Source organism: Artemia sp. Qi Xiang Cuo, chromosome 5 (genome assembly GCF_049724085.1).
Source record: "Artemia sp. Qi Xiang Cuo chromosome 5, ASM4972408v1, whole genome shotgun sequence".
NCBI lineage: Eukaryota > Metazoa > Arthropoda > Branchiopoda > Anostraca > Artemiidae > Artemia > Artemia sp. Qi Xiang Cuo.
The window spans coordinates 68777504-68796674 of NC_142798.1; the positions used below are offsets into that span (position 1 = coordinate 68777504).

At 35.2% G+C, this 19171-nt stretch overlaps 1 protein-coding gene across 3 annotated transcripts in view; it reads left to right on the top strand.

Moving 5' to 3' along the window:
• LOC148952434 (rho GTPase-activating protein 7-like) overlaps positions 1-19171 on the top strand; it is a 238533-nt gene that overhangs the window by 35760 nt on the left and 183602 nt on the right. For all 3 annotated transcript variants that reach the window (XM_089089878.1, XM_089089879.1, XM_089089880.1), the window contains exon 3: positions 15645-16208. In XM_089089878.1, the coding sequence (XP_088946004.1) occupies positions 15645-16208 (564 nt within the window). The remainder of the gene's footprint in view (positions 1-15644; positions 16209-19171) is intronic.

The following is a 19171-nucleotide window of genomic DNA, read 5'->3' on the forward strand; positions in this document are numbered from 1 at the left end:
AGCCAAAGAATTGTATTTTCCATAATTTTCTTACAGGAAACTAGAGTTTACGGTAAAAAACCCTTATTAGCTTAGATTTGACGGAAATGGTTTTATTTTTCGATCCAAAAATAGACTTAAGTTTCACCTTTGAAGCAGAGAATTGTATTTTCCATAATTTCCTTACAAAAAACTAGAGTTTACGTCCAAAAACCCCTATTAGCCTATAATTCACAGAAATTGTTTATTATTAGATCCATAAATGGACTTAAGTTTTACATATAAACCAGAGAATATGAATATTCCAAAATTTCCTTACAAAAACTAGAGTTTACGGTCAAAAACTCTTATTAGCTCAGATTTTACGGAAATAGTTTTATTTTTCGATCCAAAAATAGACTTAAGTTTCACATTTGAACCAGAGAATTGTATTTTCCATAATTTTGTTGCAAAAAAACTAGAGTTTACGGCCAAAAACTCTTATTAGCTCAGATTTTACAGAAATAGTTTATTTTCCGATCCATAACTGGACTTAAGTTTCACCCATGAGCCAACGAATTGTATTTTCCATAATTTTCTTAAAAAAAACTAGACTTTATGGTCAAAACCCCTTATTAGCTTAGATTTTACGGAAATAGTTTTATTTTTCGATCCAAAATGGACCTAAGTTTCATATTTGAACGAGAGAATTGTATTTTCCATAATTTTTTTACAGGAAACTAGAGTTTACCGTCAAAAACCCTTATTAGGTTAGATTTTACGGAGATAGTTAGATTTTTGGATCCAAAAATAGACTTAAGTTTCACATTTGAACCAGAAAACTTTATTTTCGATAATTGTCTTACAAAAAACTAGAGTTTACTGTCAAAAACTCTTATTAGCTCAGATTTTACAGAAATAGTTTTATTTTTCGATCCAAAACTGGACTTAAGTTTCACATTTGAACCAGAGAATTGTATTTTCCATAATTTTCTTACAAAAAACTAGAGTTTACGGTCAAAAACCCTTATTAGCTCAGATTTTAGGCTAGCAATTCGCCCCCCCCTACTATCACACTATAACTACGCTAAGACATCCTTCTGCCAATCAACCCATCCCCCCCCAAAACACTTTTCAGCCATTTCTCATTAAAAATTTTATTTTCATGTCATCCACTCGGGTTTTTCGCTAGCAATTCAGCCCACAGTACAGCACTATAAGTACTCTAAGACACCCCGCTCCCATCCCCCATCCCTCCAAAAACATTTTATTCAGATATTTCTGGCTAAAAAAATTTATTTCAAGTCATCCACACGGGTTTTTTGCTAGAAACTCGCCCCCCACTATCACACTATAACTAAGCTAAGACATCTTTATGCCAATCAACCCATCTCCCCCAAAACACTTTTCAGTCATTTCTCGTTAAAAATTTTATTGTCAGGTCATCCACTTAGGTTTTTCCCTAGGAATTTGGCCCACAGTACAGCACTGTAAGTACTCTAAGACACCCCGCTCCCATCACCCCTTCCCTCCAAAAATATTTTTTCAGAGATTTCTTGTTGAAAAATTTTATTTCAAGTCATCCAAACAGGTTTTCCGCTAGCAACTCGCCCCCTACTATCTCACTATAACTACGCTAAGACATCCTTCTGTCAATCAACCCATCTCCCCCAAAACACTTTTCAGCCATTTCTCGTTAAAAAAATTATTTTCAAGTCATCCACTCGGGTTTTTCGCTAGGAATTCGGGGCACAGTACACCACTATAAGTACTCTAAGACACCCCGCTCCCATCACCCCATCCCTCCAAAAATATTTTATTCAGAGATTTCTTGTTAAAAATTTTTATTTCAAGTCATCCACACGGGTTTTTCGCTAGCAGCTCGCCCCCCACTATCACACTATAACTACGCTAAGACATCCTTCTGCCAATCAACCCGTCTCCCCCAAAACACTTTTCAGCCATTTCTCGTTAAAAATTTTATTTTCAAGTCATCCACTCGGGTTTTTCGCTAGGAATTTGGCCCACAGTACAGCACTATAAGTACTCTAAGACACCCCGCTCCCATCACCCCACCACTTGTGTATTATACAGAACACATCGAAGAAGTAAAGATATCCGTTATTAAAATTCTTTTCTTGCCATCTACAGTTCTCTTAGTGTCAACTTTTTAGTATAGTATAACGTTAAACTCTATTTTAAATTGACAACACTGTTCAAACACCACTTGTGTATTATACAGTACACATCGAAGAAGTAAAGCTAGGTCAAGTCACAAGACCATCCCTTTTTTTTCTCCACCTTCAGACGATCCAATTCGCAAATGCTATCTACTGACACATTCATAACAAACTATTCTTGGCTAAAGGCAATTGTCCAACAAATCAGAAACCGCTCTTGATAGCACATACTTCAAAGAAATGGAACAGTGGATAACGCATGGGTGATAGACAGGTTTTCCTACAAAATCATTCCTAAATACGCAATTTGACAATCTCTAGTTTTCGATTTAAAAAAAAAGTCTCAATTATACTCTAAAAACATGTTTGACCACCTTATAGGTTTGCCAGCTTTTTTTAAAATGTGCACGTAAAGCTACGCTGCATATTCTTGTGAAATTCCTTGTGCAATTGATATCAATAGCAAAAAACCAGTCTAGTTGTCTTATACAATCTCGACTATACTCTTAAAACATGTTTGGCCACTTTATAGGTTTGCATGCTTTTTTGCAATGTGCACGTGAAACTGTGGTGTCTCAGGCGTAGGTTTTCTTGTACCGTTTCTTGTACAGTTCAAATCTTATACAATCTCGACTATAGTTTCAAAACGTGTTTGGCCACTTTATAGGTTTGCACGCTTTTTTTTTGCAATGTGCACGTGAAGCTACGCTGCATATTCTTGTACATGCTAGAGATAAGACAAATTACGCAACCACCCGTGATATTGCACTGTATATTCTTGTACAGTTGAAACTGTGTATACGGTTACTACTCAGGACAAGGGTTGTAAGTTATGCCCTGGGGGCATATAAGGTTTTTAAAGAAAGCGTTGTCGTAGAAACTTCAATAAGGGCTCATTCAACTGAGAATTGAGAGGCCCCCTCACGCCCATCATTTCCCCAAACACTCCCGATCAACGTTTTGATATAGCCATTTTGTTGAAGGGTCCGGAAATTGTGTTTTTGAGTATGCTAACCTTCATAGCCCTCAGGGCTAAGGCTGTAAGTTATGCCCGGGGGACATATAATGTTTTTATAGAAAGCGTTGTCGCAAAAACTTATAAAAGGGTTCATTAAATTGGAAATTGAGAGGGCTATTGCCCTTTTTAAAGTTGAAAGTAATCGGAGGGAGAATCCCCCCTTACGCCCATCATTTCCCCAAACATATCCGATCAAGGTTTTGATATGGCCAATTTGTTCAGCGTATCAGACAGGCCTGGAAATTAGGTCTGAGGATAACAAATCCCCCCAGCCCTCAGGGCAAAGTCTATAAATTATGCCCTGGGGATATATAAGGTTGTTATAGAAAGCGTGGTCATATAAACTTTGGAGGGGCTTATTGGATTGGTATTCAGACGTTCTAGTGCTCTTTAAGAGTCAAATTGATCGGAGGCCAGCTACCCCCCTCCACACACACACACGTAGTTTTGCCCCTTAATGCATCTAATAGAAATTTTAATTTTGAGATAGCCATTCTATTCAAAATAGTCTAAATATCATATAACAGTGCTTTTGGAGTTGTAACAAACCCCAGAGATTAGGGGCACGGGTTGTAAGTTATACCCAGGAGTATTTAACGTTTTTATGGAAGGAATGGTTCCTAAACTTTAGAAGAGGCTCAATCTTTCTCCCTGAAAAAGACTATATAAAATTGTCAATATAAAACGGACAGAAATTAGTTAAAAAAAAACTTTTTCAACAAAATAGGTTTTTCAAAAAAAAGTAAAGAACTCAATTAAACCAAAAAATGAAGAAAAATAGAATCAAATAATCTACCAAACATACAACTGCCACAAAACACTATCAATAAATAAATAAAACCCAAAATAAACAGAAATTAAAACAAATAACAGTTTCAAACTCAAAACGAGCAGAAATTAATATGAGTAGGGTTCTAAACCCCATGCTTTCTTTAAGCCAGAATAAAATTTGTACTTTACTGAAAAAAATGTTTTAAAATGTTTTCACTTTTATAGCTTTAAAAAATCGAAAATTAATTAGGATTTTAAGAAATAAATATCAGCATATGTATGTTAAACTGAAAATGCACATTTTTTTTAGTAAATGCATTTGAAATTTTTTAGTAAAGTGCAATATATTCTGGCTGTTAGAAAGCATTGGGTTTGAGAACCCTACTTATATTAATTTAGGCTCGTTTTGAGTTTGACTCTGTTATTGATTTTGATCTCTGTTTTTTTTTTGGTTTTATTTATTTATTGATACTGTTTTGTGGTAGTTTCATGCTTGGTAGATTATTTTATTATTTTTTCGTTCGTTTTTAATTTTATGGATTTCTTTTTTTTTTTAAAAACTTATTTTGTGGAAAAAGCTTTTTCAAATAATACTAAAAAACTGATCAGTTTTTGTGGATGGTTGAATTATGTAGGCCTATCTTAGTTTTAACTAGACTGCGGTATGGGGAGAGTATGAAAATGCTCCTCCCCCCCCCCCGCCCTTGCCCCAAAAAAAATTAAGCCTTTGGTTGTATGGGTGGGCAAGAGGAACAGACCTGGGATAGGCCCAGTATATATATATATTCAGATTTAACTCAGGAAAAAACACTTTGTGTAAAAATGAAAAAAAAAATCTTTTCAAAACTTTGCTCCTCTTTCGTCCTGACAATAGAAGTTCCAGCGTTCTCTGCCTGAAAAAAATGTCAAGAGGCTCATTTTTCATTGACCTAACACTATGGATGTAGATCTATTTAATTAATATTATATGCAGAGGAGCAGCTGGGGGGTTTGGGGGTGAACTTCCGCCCTGGTAAAGCAACTGTAGGGGTGCCATTTAGATAAGCGATTTTTTGTTTCGTTTTGTTTTTAATCATCGGGGAATTTGAATGTAGAAAAACAGACAGCATTTCAGGGGAACGATCAGATTGAAACTTTCAGGGAGTGTTGAAGGCCAAATGGATCTCGAATTTTGACTTGAGGAGAGGGGGAGACGTAAATCAAAAGACACTACAAGCATCCAGGTTATCAAGCGGCATATCTGCAATATTTCGGTAACGGCTTAGAGGATAGAGTTGAACATTTCTGGGAGTGTTGGGCCGATGAGTGAGCCTCGGTTTCTTTAAGGATGGGGCGAAGGAAGTAGGAGATAAACAGCTTTGTCCCTAACCCTTTTAGCATTATCAGCCACTGTGGCACTAGGTTCCCGGTGAAGTAGCGATCTAAATCGAAAGACGCTATGAGAACACAGGCTATCAAAATTCCCAAAAAGCTTGGTACAGTTCCCCCACGCTTGACACGTGTCACCTGGTGTACAGGATTTCTGAGAGAGAGCGATCCCTCGGAGAAATTACGTGCTCAGAACAAATTTACAAGAAATACACTTTTGGGATTTATTTTCTTTGTTTGTTACTACATCAATAAATTCTGCAACTATGCGATAACATCTAGACTGCATTTTTCACTTCTGTTAAATTACATGGTTTAAAAAGGTTTTGGTTTAAAGTAGAATACCATAAAATATTCATCCGCTTTAAGTAATTACAACTAACGACAAAACGAGACATCTTTATTGGGCAAAAAGAGCATATTTTGAAATAACCATTTTAATAGTTAAAAATGTATTTATATTGCAGTTTAAAGGCATTAATCAGAGTCGGTCAAATGTTCGTCAATGCTTTTAGACAAAAATAAATATTAGAACATGGGTTAGAAAACGGGTAATTGATTTTTTTTTATACTTGTCTTGAATCCCATAAACACGAAATGAACCGCATAGAGAATTTCAAAGATACCATTTGAAAAACAGGTTTCCGCTAAATAGCGAGTTGTTGTTCAATCTGTGACAAATATTTAGACTTCAGTTTTTTTGGGGTTGAAGGTACAAAAAAAGGTACTTAGGTTAGATTTATTACGTATTTAATATATGCTATGCTTTACCCGCCCCCCCTTAATTTGCAAACATATAGCCCAGATTTGTTTCTAAACTATTATATTTTCATCCTATTTTGTTTTGTTTCATTAACATTAACAAAACTTCACTTATCACGTGTTTATTATATATATATATATATATATATATATATATATATATATATATATATATATATATATATATATATATATATATATATATATATATATATATTTGACATACGAAAAATCCATATGCAAGCCAAAAAGTCGTCTTTAGCTTGGAGGAAAAGCTTAGGCCTTCGGCCCTCAAGCGCGGAGGCCTTAGGGCACTCGCTTTTCAGGGGCTCAATCAAGTTGTCTCATTTTAAGGGGGCTGGTTCTTTTTTTTTTCCGATTAGTATGTTTGGCTTCCGGACCTCAAGAATAGCATTTAAGTTCATAGACAGTAATCGAGAAAGAAAAAAGAAGGGATAGAGAATATACGTGCGTAATTTGCCTTGCAAGGGAGTGGCAACCTTCTAATCTATAATTTAAAATTTCTAATCTAAATTTTCTTTGGAGTACCACTTTTCCAGCTTTTGTTTTAGCAAACTTGTTCTCGTCTTTTTCTCTTGTCATCATTATCTCCAAAATGAAGGAAAATTTAGTAGGCTACGTACGTCGAAAAGGGTACAGGCTCGTATTTCTACTAGCGCTGTATTCTATGTTGCTAATTTTGTTAGCGCTGCATAAAACTAGCGCTGTATTTTATGCTGCTAATTTTGTTAGCGCTGCATTTTATCCTGCTAATTTTCTTAGTGCTGCATAAATCTAGCGTTGTATTTTATGTTGCTAATTTTCTTAGCGCTGGATAAAACTAGCGCTGCATTTTATGTTGCTAATTTTACCAATTCACCAATTTACCTTTAAGCTTTGATCTTAATTTCAATACACAAATTTAGGTTGAACCAAGCCATAAATAGTGGAACAAGTCATAGGAATTTTTTTTTTAAATTAAAAAAAGAAAATTTTTTCCCGTCTCGTAAAAAAAGTAACAAAAATGTGCATAAACAAATTTTAGATGAGTTTTTTAGTGTTGTTTTTGTAACCCTCTCTCCCCCTCCCGGAACAAAAATCCTGAATACGGCCTTGTATCTTATTCTTATTATACTGAAACATTTTCGAAATAGGGAAATACAAAAAAGAACAATTGCCGTGAAGTTGGAGTAGCGCTGTAAATATAAACTTTGGTACAAATTATTATTAGGGTTTGATGCAATAAAATAGCCTCAACACAATTAATGGTACTTGTATGATTTACCCCCTACTGCTCAAGTTGTTCATGCATTGACGCACTGTAAACCGGTTTCTTTTTCTAGTTTCTTTCAACTTAGCGTCAGAAAAGAAAAAGAGAAGTGACAGAATAGATGGAATATATATAATTTGGGCTGTATATTTGTACAATAGGGAGGATGGGGTAAAGTATTTGGACAGTATGAAGTCAGAAAGCAATTCTTACTTCATAATATGAGAATAATTGTAGTCAACACATTTTGCATGCAGACCCGTTGTACTTTACCCCCCCCCCCTAATGTGTAAATATATAGCTCAAATTTGTTTCTAAAGTTTTATATTTTTATCATAATTATGTATATTTTATTAGGATTAACCTAACTCCACTTCTTGATTGGTAGGGGGTATATCATACAAGTACCCAATTAATTTTTAGCATTTAGTGAAAAATGGAAGGAAAAACCAAAAATATCTGACTTTTAAACAAATGGCCTATGCTTCCCATTTACACAAAAATTTAATTTAGCCATTACTAATTACCTTTACTGACCTATACATTTACGTTAATGTACGTTTGTTATATTATTATACTTATCATATTACATTTTTATGCATTATTTTGTCCACAGTCAAAGACCCTATTTTAGTTTTACTCAGTAAACAAGGGCAAAATAATTTTTATAGAAGGGCTGATACTGTAAAAAAGACTCTTTACTCTATTATCAGAGTACTTCCCCTTTGAAATATATTTTATACATTTTTCAGCTTAATAGGGACCATGCTTATCCTCTAGGCATGAAAATAGGAACTGGCTCCTAGTGGTATCATATTAATCATATTTAAATGCGCATTCGTTAAGTCAGCAGATAAAAATAAGCAAGAATCATGGTATTTAAAGTAATATTTCAAGAGAGCCGAACCAAGGACCCCCCTTCCCTCCCGATCGATTGACTGCCCCACTGGTCCTTCCCTACCGCTGTCCCCAATCACAATCGTCACTTTGCGTGACTTAAATTATGATACGGCGAGCAATTATTTTGGGAACATCTCAATTGCTTACGTGATGAAATCTGCTTGCCCATTTATGAGATGTGCTTTCAAAAGTTGAAACGCTGATGAAGGCGACAGTGATTAAAATGAAGTTCATGTCTGAGTTCTTCTAAAAAGCTTCTTTGTCTTGATTACCTCATGGGATGACCGTAGCTAATTAAATGTGACATTTATGCTGTATATTTGGCTCACAATGTGCCTCAATGAGCACTTAACATTGACGGTACTGCATTAATTTGGTCTTGGTGCATACGAAAGTCCCTTTTTCTTCTGTTGGCTATATGGATTCTTTAATCGGCTTTACACGGGTTTCAATGTCATCCGTGTCTTTAACAGCAGGTTTCTTTCAGTTAAGATTAATATCATAAGCCCAAACTTTTTGAGGGCTAAAGTTATCTCTAAAAAACTCCTAAAAGGGGATACTTAAAATACTTTAAAGGACTCTACAAGGTTGATAAGTATCAACTTTTAATACTCTATAGCCGGGTTAAGCTCAGTGTAGTGAGCCCCGGTCTTCACTGAAAAAATTGAACGTTACGCCCATGATTAAAATCCTGGAGAGATTATAGTTTGTAATTTGTTTATATCCGTGTTAGTAGAGAATACTAATCTGCTTTGGTTATTCAGTTGTAGATTTTTTTTTTCGTGCCTCTTTTTCTTTTTTTTTCTTTTTTTTTATTATTAGGCCTATACCAATTTTAACGCTTGCCAAATAAATTTCGACTTTTTATATTTTGGCTCTCTGGTACCATAAAATTCACATCACCATATAAAACACATATAAATAATAGGTACTGGTGCGTTATATGGTCACTTTTATATATTTTACAACCAGTCACGAAAAACCCGCCAGACGGGTTAATTGCAAGAGACCGCTATAGAGAAATGCAATGCAAAGCGTAGTTTTCATTGTGTTTACGATATTTAAACTGTTATTTTTGGGGGTTTAGGGGGGAGGTACCACGTTACGTATTTAATATATGCTATGCTTTACCCCCAACCCTCCTAATGTGCAAATATATAGCTCAAATTTGTTTATAAACTATTATATATTCATCCTATTTTATTTTATTTCATTAGTATTAACCAAACTTGACTTTTCAGAAGTGACCATATAATGTACCAGTACCAAATAATACTTTGGCTAGCAACGATTATCGACTAGAGGAAACGTCTTGGATAAACTGCACTAGGTAAGCTGTTTTCTTTGTACATTCATTGCCAATGATCTTCCTGATGGGGTATTCCATCAAAGCTAACTAATTTTTTTCAAACGAGAATCAATAAAAAATTCAGCTTGGGTATAGAAATAGGTAAAGCCGTAGAGGCATATCAGGCCCTTTTGAGATGCATGTCAAAAGATTTTGATATTGTTTGCTGGGCTCAGGATTTTTTTTTGTGCATTTATCTGAGAATAAAATAACCTGAACATATTGCTGTAATTTAAGCTATAAATTATTTTAGCTTTGGCTTTAATTTTTGAAACAGAGCTTTAACCGAATAGGAATGAAACCCCGAACTGTTTCACCGTTTGCTAGCTAAACACAATTTGTAGACATTTTGAGGGAAAGTATAAGAGCGATGTATAGTAAAACCTATATTTAGTGCCTTATTTGAACAAGAACTCATGTTAATTTCTATAGTTTTTTTCAGTTCTAGGCGTTTATTGCCCCAGAAAACACCTCCCGGAAAGTACCTCCCCCTGCGGAAATTGCCCCGCGGAAAATACCCCCTCCCCCGGAAAGTACCAAACTCAAATAAAAGGATCAAATTTGGAAAACCTTATTTTCCACGGGGGGGGGGGGTACTTTCCGGAGGGCATTTTCCATGAGGGGTATTTACCGCGAGGGTATTTTCCAAAGGGGGGAGTATTTTCCGTGGGGGGGGGGGGTAAATGCCGGCCATCAGTTTATTCACCTATGTTGGAGAAAGATCTGTTTAATGTTTATTGTTTGTATTTTTAAAACCTAAAAGACGAACAAAAATTAATTTAAAAAAAGTATTTCTGATAAAAGTAAAGAGCGAAATTGAAACTTAAAATGGGTAGAAACTACTGCTTTGCAGTTTAAGCAACCCATTCATAAAAAAAAACTCTTTCAAATAAACTGGCTCACAATATTCCCCTATATTTGTCGAATTCTGAAAAAACTAGCGCTTTCCTAAAAACTGAGATTGTTAGAGATTTTTGGAGAATTTAAATTGTGTAGGAGAATTTATTGACTTCATGGCCGGTAAAAGACTATTGACAGCTTTATAAGTTACTCAGGTATTTTATGTAGAGTATTTATGGGGTTTTTTGCTCCTAATCCTGTTTTGTTGCCACGATTTTGTGTTTCGAATTAAGTGCTTGTTTTTTAATCAATTACATATGTTTAAGAAGTTTTAGTGTAAGATGGTGTATAGTTTTGCTTAAATACGTTCTAAAACCAAACTATATGACGTTTAGTCAGAAAGGAAAAGCATGAAAAACGGAAAAATCTGTTTTGGCGGGTTTTACTTCAAAAGGTTAGTGGTTTTTCTGTGTTTGAGCACTGAGGACGGCTTGGCGGAGGTCCTTGCTGAAATATCTTTTTTTTATTCGCTTGTTTTTTTGTTTTTTTATTGAATGGTTGAAAATTACCCTGGTTCTCATAACTTCTCTTCATTATTTTTACACTTTTTCGTTTTCATCAAATGTTAGTTTTTCTTAGTTTATGAGGGGGAGTGGGTGCCTGTAAACCCAATCTTAAGAAAATATACTTTTTTAAATTTTTTCATCAAATGTTAGTTTTTCTTAGTTTAAGAAGGGGGTGCTACAAAATACATTTTGAATCACCACAGCCGAGATGTTCATAGGCAGGCACGTGCACCAGATTTTCCTGTTCAGGGGAGGGGATTATTTTATCATTTGAGCTACAAATGTCCGAGAAATCAGGAACATTCAGGATTTTGGGGGGACAGGTCTCGATGCCTCCTCTGCCCTGTTTACTCCCTATTCGTGGTTATGCATGAAATTCTTCGTTTTACTAGTAGCAGAGCCTGTTAGGTGACTATCGTAAACACTCCCTTGGTGGCATGGCTTCGGGTATCCGTTGTCTTGCGTCAAACTTGTTTTCAGCTGTAATTTATGGATGACCAATTATATTGGTAGATCAGTCAAAATCGAATTTCTCCTGCCCAACTACTTTCATAGCTCCGCTCCAGCCCTCAGTCATGGGTGTACTGCGGGCCCGGCCGTATCCAGGGGGTTACATGGTTTGAACACCCCCCTCAAAACTTTTTGTCCAGCTCGCACAAAAGTAAAAATAAATACTTGTAAAAAACGTTTGGGTACTTGTTAATAAGACAGAACACACCCAAGAAGTGAAGTTAGGCTAATCTTAATGAAATGTAACATTCATATAACCTTTAGTTTATATAATCATATAATTTGGGCTATATATTTGCATATTAGGGTAGGGGTTAAGTGTTTTGACAGAGCCCCTCACCTAACCTCGCCCCCACCCTCACCCTCAAATATGCAAATATATAGCCCAAATTATGCAAGTCCAATGCATGCTGCCGAAGTTCAATGCATTGTATCATCCGTCACTTGTTTTTGTAGCTATGAAACCGGTTGTCTGAGATGTAACCTTAGCGTAATTCGTGAATTTGTTCTGTATTAGCCACAGTTCATATATTATCATATATTAGTATATTAGTAGTTCATATATTAGTATATTCTGTCTACTGTGGTATTAGCACACAGTGTACCAAAATTTGTTGCATTTTATAAAGGTTTGTTTTCTACCCCCCGCCCTGAACAAAAAACCTGGACACGAGCCTGACTGTGGGTGGTGGGTTTTCTACACTGTAAGGTGTCCTCGTTGTTGTTCAAGCATTGAAGATGGATCTATTGGCTCTTCAAAGAACGGCGCCACCGAAAATTAAATTATTAATTGTTTATTTGTCGACAGAAATATTTATCGTGTGTATCGAAGACATTTTGGTAAAGTAAGGAAATTATTTATTGAAAGCCAAGCCCCATTGTTAAAAAATCTCACAATTATCGCAATTAAATATCGCTGTACTATCCCGCTTTAGCAGAAAAGCATTAGGCTAACTACAAAATCATGAGAAAATATGTTTTTGAAAACTACTTATTATCTCTGATGACAACTACTCAAAATCGAATACTATGGTCTTTCGGTACCTTTGTTAACGCAATTGATAAATTTATCATAACAATAGCGAATGCAGTAGCTGAACAGGTGTTATGTGATATTTTCGTCACAGCATCAATATTAAACAGTAGCAGAAATTCCAATACTCTCCATTAATGATTTTTGGGACACCTTTCTTGATGATTCTATATTATTTTATTAAATAAGAAAAAAAAGTTTGTTCAACTGAAAGTAAGGAGCAGCATTAAAACTTAAAACAAACAGAAATTAATACGTATATAATGAAGGTTTCCCGCTTCTCGACACCTTACCCTTCACGTTAAAGTTTTTCGGTACTTTAAGAAAGTTACTTATTATTCTTACTAAACAAACCTTGTGTTTTAGGAGTCGTGCATAAATAATTTGGACAAAATTAAAAATTTAGCGCAAAGTGAGAGGTAGTGAGGAGGGGGAAACCCCCCTCAAATAATTTAAATTTCTTAAGTTTTAATGTTGCTCCTTACTTTCAGTTGAAAAAAGACATCTGGCTCCACCTCCATGGAAAAATTCCCCTAAACATGGGAATATCCTCTGGACAATTCAATCCTGATGGTGAAAATCTACCCCGGACAATTACCCTTAACATCTCGACCCATGCGTAAAATTGAATCGGTAAAGAGAAAGTAAGACATATAAAGAAATTTCGTATAGGAATGTCAAAAGTTTGATCGGACGATTTTGGGGGAAAAGTGGCGTGGGAGGGGGCCTAGTTGCCCTCCAATTTTTTGGTCAAATAAAAAGAGCACTAAAACTTCTCATTTCCGTTAGAATGAACCCCCTTCCAAAATTCTAGGCCCATTGGGTCGATAATATCACGTGGAAAAAAATAATAATAATACAAAACAACAAAAAACACGCATCCATGATCTTTCTTTTGGCAAAAATTACAAAATTCCACATTTTTGGAGAGAGGAGCTTGAAACGTCTCCAGCAGGATTCTTTGATACACTGAATATGATAGTATGATTTTAATTCAAATTCTGTGACTTCTAGGGGTTCTTCCCCCCTTTTTTTAGAAAATCAGGCAAAATTTCTCACGCTCGTAACCTTTGATGAGTAATATTGAACTTAGCGAAACTTATATATTTGAAATTAGCACAAAAATCCCATTCTTTTGATATATCTATTTGTATAAAAATTCTGTTTTTTAGAGTTTCGGTTACTATCGAGCCGGGTCGCGCCTTACTTACAGTTCTTTACCACGAACTGTTCGATTAATGCCTTCTTTAATATTTATGATGTGGCAACAACTGAAGATATTGCTGTGACACAAAGGGAAATATCTGTTTCCGGGCACTGTGATGCGTTTCATTTCTAACAAAATTTTTGCCTCAGTTTAATGCTTATACTGTGATCTTCGTGAAACTGATATAGTTTTCCATCGACTTGGTAAATCTGGTTTGTCGTTTCTTATGTCGCCCCAGAGAATTTTCTATTTTTTTCCTGCTGAAAATGATGTATCTCTTTCCTTGTTCCATAGAAATAACTACAATGCAAGGCCTTATCCAGAGGGGTTATGAGGTTTGAACTCCTCCCGAAATGTTTGTCCGACTCGTAAAAATCTAATATAAATGAATATAAACCAATTTTTGGTGCGTTTTTAAAGTCCCCCCCCCCCCCCGCCGAAAAAAAATCCTGGATACAAACCTGCCCCTTCCTCATCCCTTGCTCTTCGTGCTAAAGTCATAAAGTTCTTTAAAATACTTATCGTTCAAATTAACGGCCCTTGTGTTTCGGGAGCCGTTCAGAAAGAATCGGGACAAAAATTCAAACTTTAGTGTGAAGAGCGAGGGATGAGTGTGGTGCAGCCCCTTTCATATACAGAATAACTTCTGATCCTTTTAAGTTTTGATGTTGCTCCTTACTTTCAGTTGAAAAAACTTGTTTTCCCAAAACACCAAAAACCTAACAAATAAATAAACAAATTAACACGCATCCGGAATCTTTCTGGGGAAAAATACGAAATTCTACACTTTTTTAGATAGAAACTTAAAACTCTAGAAAAAAGGTTGTCTTATATGACGAATCTGACGGTGGGATTTTTATTAAAATCACCTGAATTTTTTGGGTTGTACCACCACTTTTTCTCGAAAATCAGTCAAATTTTCTCAGGCTCGTAGTTTTTGATAGGTAACATTATATATATAAATATATTTATATATATATCAAGGCCGTATCCAGGGGGGGGGGAGTTACCCGGTTTGAACCCCCCCCCCCGAAATTTTTGACCGACTCGAAAATAAGTCAAAAATTAGTAAAACCTAGGTAAAAATCAGTAAAATTAGTCGAAAACTGAGTCAAAAATTAGTAAACCCCCCCCCCAAAAAAAGTCAAAAATTAGTAAACCCCCCCCTGAACAAAAATCCTGGATACGGCCCTGATATATATATATATATATATATATATATATATATATATATATATATATATATATATATATATATATATATATATATATATATATATATATATATATATATATATATATATATATATATATATATATATATATATATATATATATATATATATATATATATATATATATATATATATATATATATATATATATATATATATACGCCTGTTTAAATACTTCAGGAGGATTGGGAGGGGGGTGAGCTTTAAGAAATTTTAGGTGTAGCTTAGGCTTAGAATGTCATTGTTATTTTTCCAGAAAAGTGTAACAATCTCTCTAATATAAGTTATATTTGATCACCGCTTTTTTACTTAGTGTATTCTGACGGAAGGGTAGTAAATTTTTAGTCTCCTGCCCTTTTGGTCTCCCATATAAGTGTATAAGATCGGTGGAAAATAAATCAGTGGTGTCAATTGCGGGGATATGGGGTGAGGCCGTTTGCCCCCTTCCTAGGCCCCCCCTCTCCCTTCCTAGATTTTTGAAAATACTTTTTGTGTCTTTATTGAGAAATACTCTTTTTTTCGGTACAGTAGTTTTGTGGAACAATAATCGAAAAAATAAAATAAAAATTGCCTCCTCTGGGTTTGAAAAATTCATTTTGTCCCCCTCTCCCCAAAAAAAAAATCGAACTTGCTCCACTGAAAAAACTCAAAGCTCTTTCACATATTCTTTCGTTGCAGGCAGAGATGTTGAACTTATTAGAAAGAAGCTGTGAGGCCAAACCAGTTAATGAGAAACGAGAGCCACCACGTCCCCCAAGACGTCATGGTCTAAAACCTACATACGGTTTCAATGGAAGAACGAGCCCCGAAGCATTTCGAAAACGTCGGGTTAAGGAACGTTCAATGTCGCTTGATGAAGGGCCTAAAAATGACAGCTGTACACGTCAGCGCGTTCCCTTTTTTGTCAAAACTCGGCGAACATCATGCCCAGTTTTGAGTCACGGCCAATCATTCAACGAATCTGCATATAGGAACAGTTCTGAAATCTTAGACTGGTTGTCTAAAGCAATGGCTGAGTTTCATGATATTGTTGATCAGGAATTGTGTGATCTTAGAAAAACTTCTCTTAGCCCCTGGGCTAGGTTTCATATAAAAGTGTTGGATAGTATAAGTCTTAGTCGTGAGTCAATTTCTTTGCGGTCACCTGACGAGCCCTCAGAGGAGACGACGAAACTTCAAAGCGACAAAAATCCAGTGGTTCCAATTCCAGCTCCGAGAAAAATGAAACCCAAAAATCCACAGGTAAGCATTTCTTTTTTTTACCTTGTGTCGTTGTTGACAACACTGCATTACCAATGAAAAAATCAGTGGATTTACGCATAAACCTATAAGTCTCATTTGTTTTTAATTTTACGGCAGAGCGATTTTGGCTGTGGTTATTCAAAAGGCATTATGTCGCCTTTTTTAAAAGCTAGATTTACATCCCATCTCTCAAACAAAGCAAGTTCTATTGATTCGTCGTAACAGTTTTCCCTTACCTTAATTGCTACTCAAGGTTTGCCGGTCACTAAACTCACTCCTGTGACGTATTGTTGTCAAAGCTTTTATAATATGACTGAGGACTAATCTGCTTTTGACCAGGATAGCCACACATTTATTATAAATAAATTTCTGAATGCCAGCTACGTTACTGTCGAGTTTTTTGGCCCTTTAAAGCAAGTATCCATGTTTTCTTAAGATAAATTTTGTCTCTCCGCCTTTGTGCCAATAATTTATAATGCCGTGGTTTCCTTTAATTAGAATCTTGTTTGGATTAATGTTTATTAAAAGTCCAAACTTCTGTGTAAAACACAAATTAGAAGTATTTTAAAAAGTCATCTGAAGGGGAAAATGTCAAGTTGGTAACCATGCTCTAAATTCTTTTAGACTTCTCTGCTGCTTATACTGTACAGACTCTTACAGTATACTTTTTATCAGCTATACTGTTTTGTCCTAGGTGATTGGATGGATGATAAGATCAAGATCTTGTTGTCGTTTGGCCCTAGACTGATGGCCGACAAGGACAATCAAATATATATATATATAATATATATATATATATATATATATATATATATATATATATATATATATATATATATATATATATATATATATATATATATATATATATATATATATATATATATATAGGCTATATTAAGGAGTGACGGCCTTAAATAATTTGAACCAATAATTAATTCCTTGCCATTCATGTGAAGAGCTACAATTAAAGTTTGATGAATATTTGCGATATAGTTTGCTACTTAAATTACTAGAACTGATACACCAGTAACTGTTGTTCATAAGGACAAATTTACACTTTCGTTATTACCCACTATAAAAAAGAATATATTTTAGCAAGGCCGTATCCAGGGGGGAGGGTTACCCGGTTTGAACACCCCCCTCCCTGAAATGTTTGTTTGACTCGTAAAAACGTAACGAAAATGGACATAAACAAATTTTGTATGCGTTTTTTGTCTATCCCCCCCCCCAAAAAAAATAGTAACCCCCCCCCCCCCCCCGAACAAAAATCCTGTATGCGCTTCTGCATTTTTGCCTTATGAAGTATCCAAGATTCAATTCTCCTTAGTTACAGTATGTTCTTTGGTATGTACCAGACTGCTTGTATGCTACTAGTTTTGTGTCGCAAAAACATCCCGATCCAGTTTCGTCTCGTCTCTGTTCTTAGACAAATTACTTTTCAACCTACATTTCATCTGCCTCCAAAGACAAATAACGTCTCTGGAAGTTAATTAACGTATAATAACTTTTGCCGTTGTCTCTTTGCAGAAGGACAAAACTGAAATCACGGTTTCAAGATCTACTGAGCAAATGTTTATGTCATATTAGGCAGACACGTACAGAGAAATGTCTCCGGGGTAAAAGCAAAAAATAGGGTTTGGGGCAGGGTGATGTAATAATAAAAAACAAATTTTGTTACTTTTTTTTATTTGGTACACACCCGAGAATGTTTATCTGTCTGTTTTTACCTGCCAATATCCGAAGAAAATTAGCTTAGGCTCAGATGAAATCTAAGTTGTAGGTATATTTTTACTAAATATTTAATATATAGATTTTGATTGAGTTAGGTTAGGTGTTTAATATAATGCGTTATGTGCGGGCCCCCTACCATAATTCTTTGTTGTAGTTTTCATAATTTTGGTACTAAAGTATTCGATTTCATCATATTTCGGTATATTTCATTATGATTAACGAAACTTCCCTTCTCGAATGTGTACCAAATAATGCACAAGTACTCATATTGTATTTCATAATTTGAATAAGAAGTGTCTAATATTTAGGATTTCGTGGGAGTCGTGCCTCCAGCGACCCCTTTCTTGCGTACATCCTCACGGAATACAGCAGAGTACATAGTTTAAAGAACGGAAGAAGTATTGAAAAAGTTGTAAAGACGGTTCATGTCGCCCTTCCGTTTTAAATAAACAAAGACGATATAAAGAAACAGGTTTTTTTTCTTCAAAGAAAAAAAATCCCGATCCAGTTTCGTCTCGTCTCTGTTCTTAGACAAATTACTTTTCAACCTACATTTCATCTGCCTCCAAAGACAAATAACGTCTCTGGAAGTTAATTAACGTATAATAACTTTTGCCGTTGTCTCTTTGCAGAAGGACAAAACTGAAATCACGGTTTCAAGATCTACTGAGCAAATGTTTATGTCATATTAGGCAGACACGTACAGAGAAATGTCTCCGGGGTAAAAGCAAAAAATAGGGTTTGGGGCAGGGTGATGTAATAATAAAAAACAAATTTTGTTACTTTTTTTATTTGGTACACACCCGAGAATGTTTATCTGTCTGTTTTTACCTGCCAATATCCGAAGAAAATTAGCTTAGGCTCAGATGAAATCTACGTTGTAGGTATATTTTTACTAAATATTTAATATATAGATTTTGATTGAGTTAGGTTAGGTGTTTAATATAATGCGTTATGTGCGGGCCCCCTACCATAATTCTTTGTTGTAGTTTTCATAATTTTGGTACTAAAGTATTCGATTTCATCATATTTCGGTATATTTCATTATGATTAACGAAACTTCCCTTCTCGAATGTGTACCAAATAATGCACAAGTACTCATATTGTATTTCATAATTTGAATAAGAAGTGTCTAATATTTAGGATTTCGTGGGAGTCGTGCCTCCAGCGACCCCTTTCTTGCGTACATCCTCACGGAATACAGCAGAGTACATAGTTTAAAGAACGGA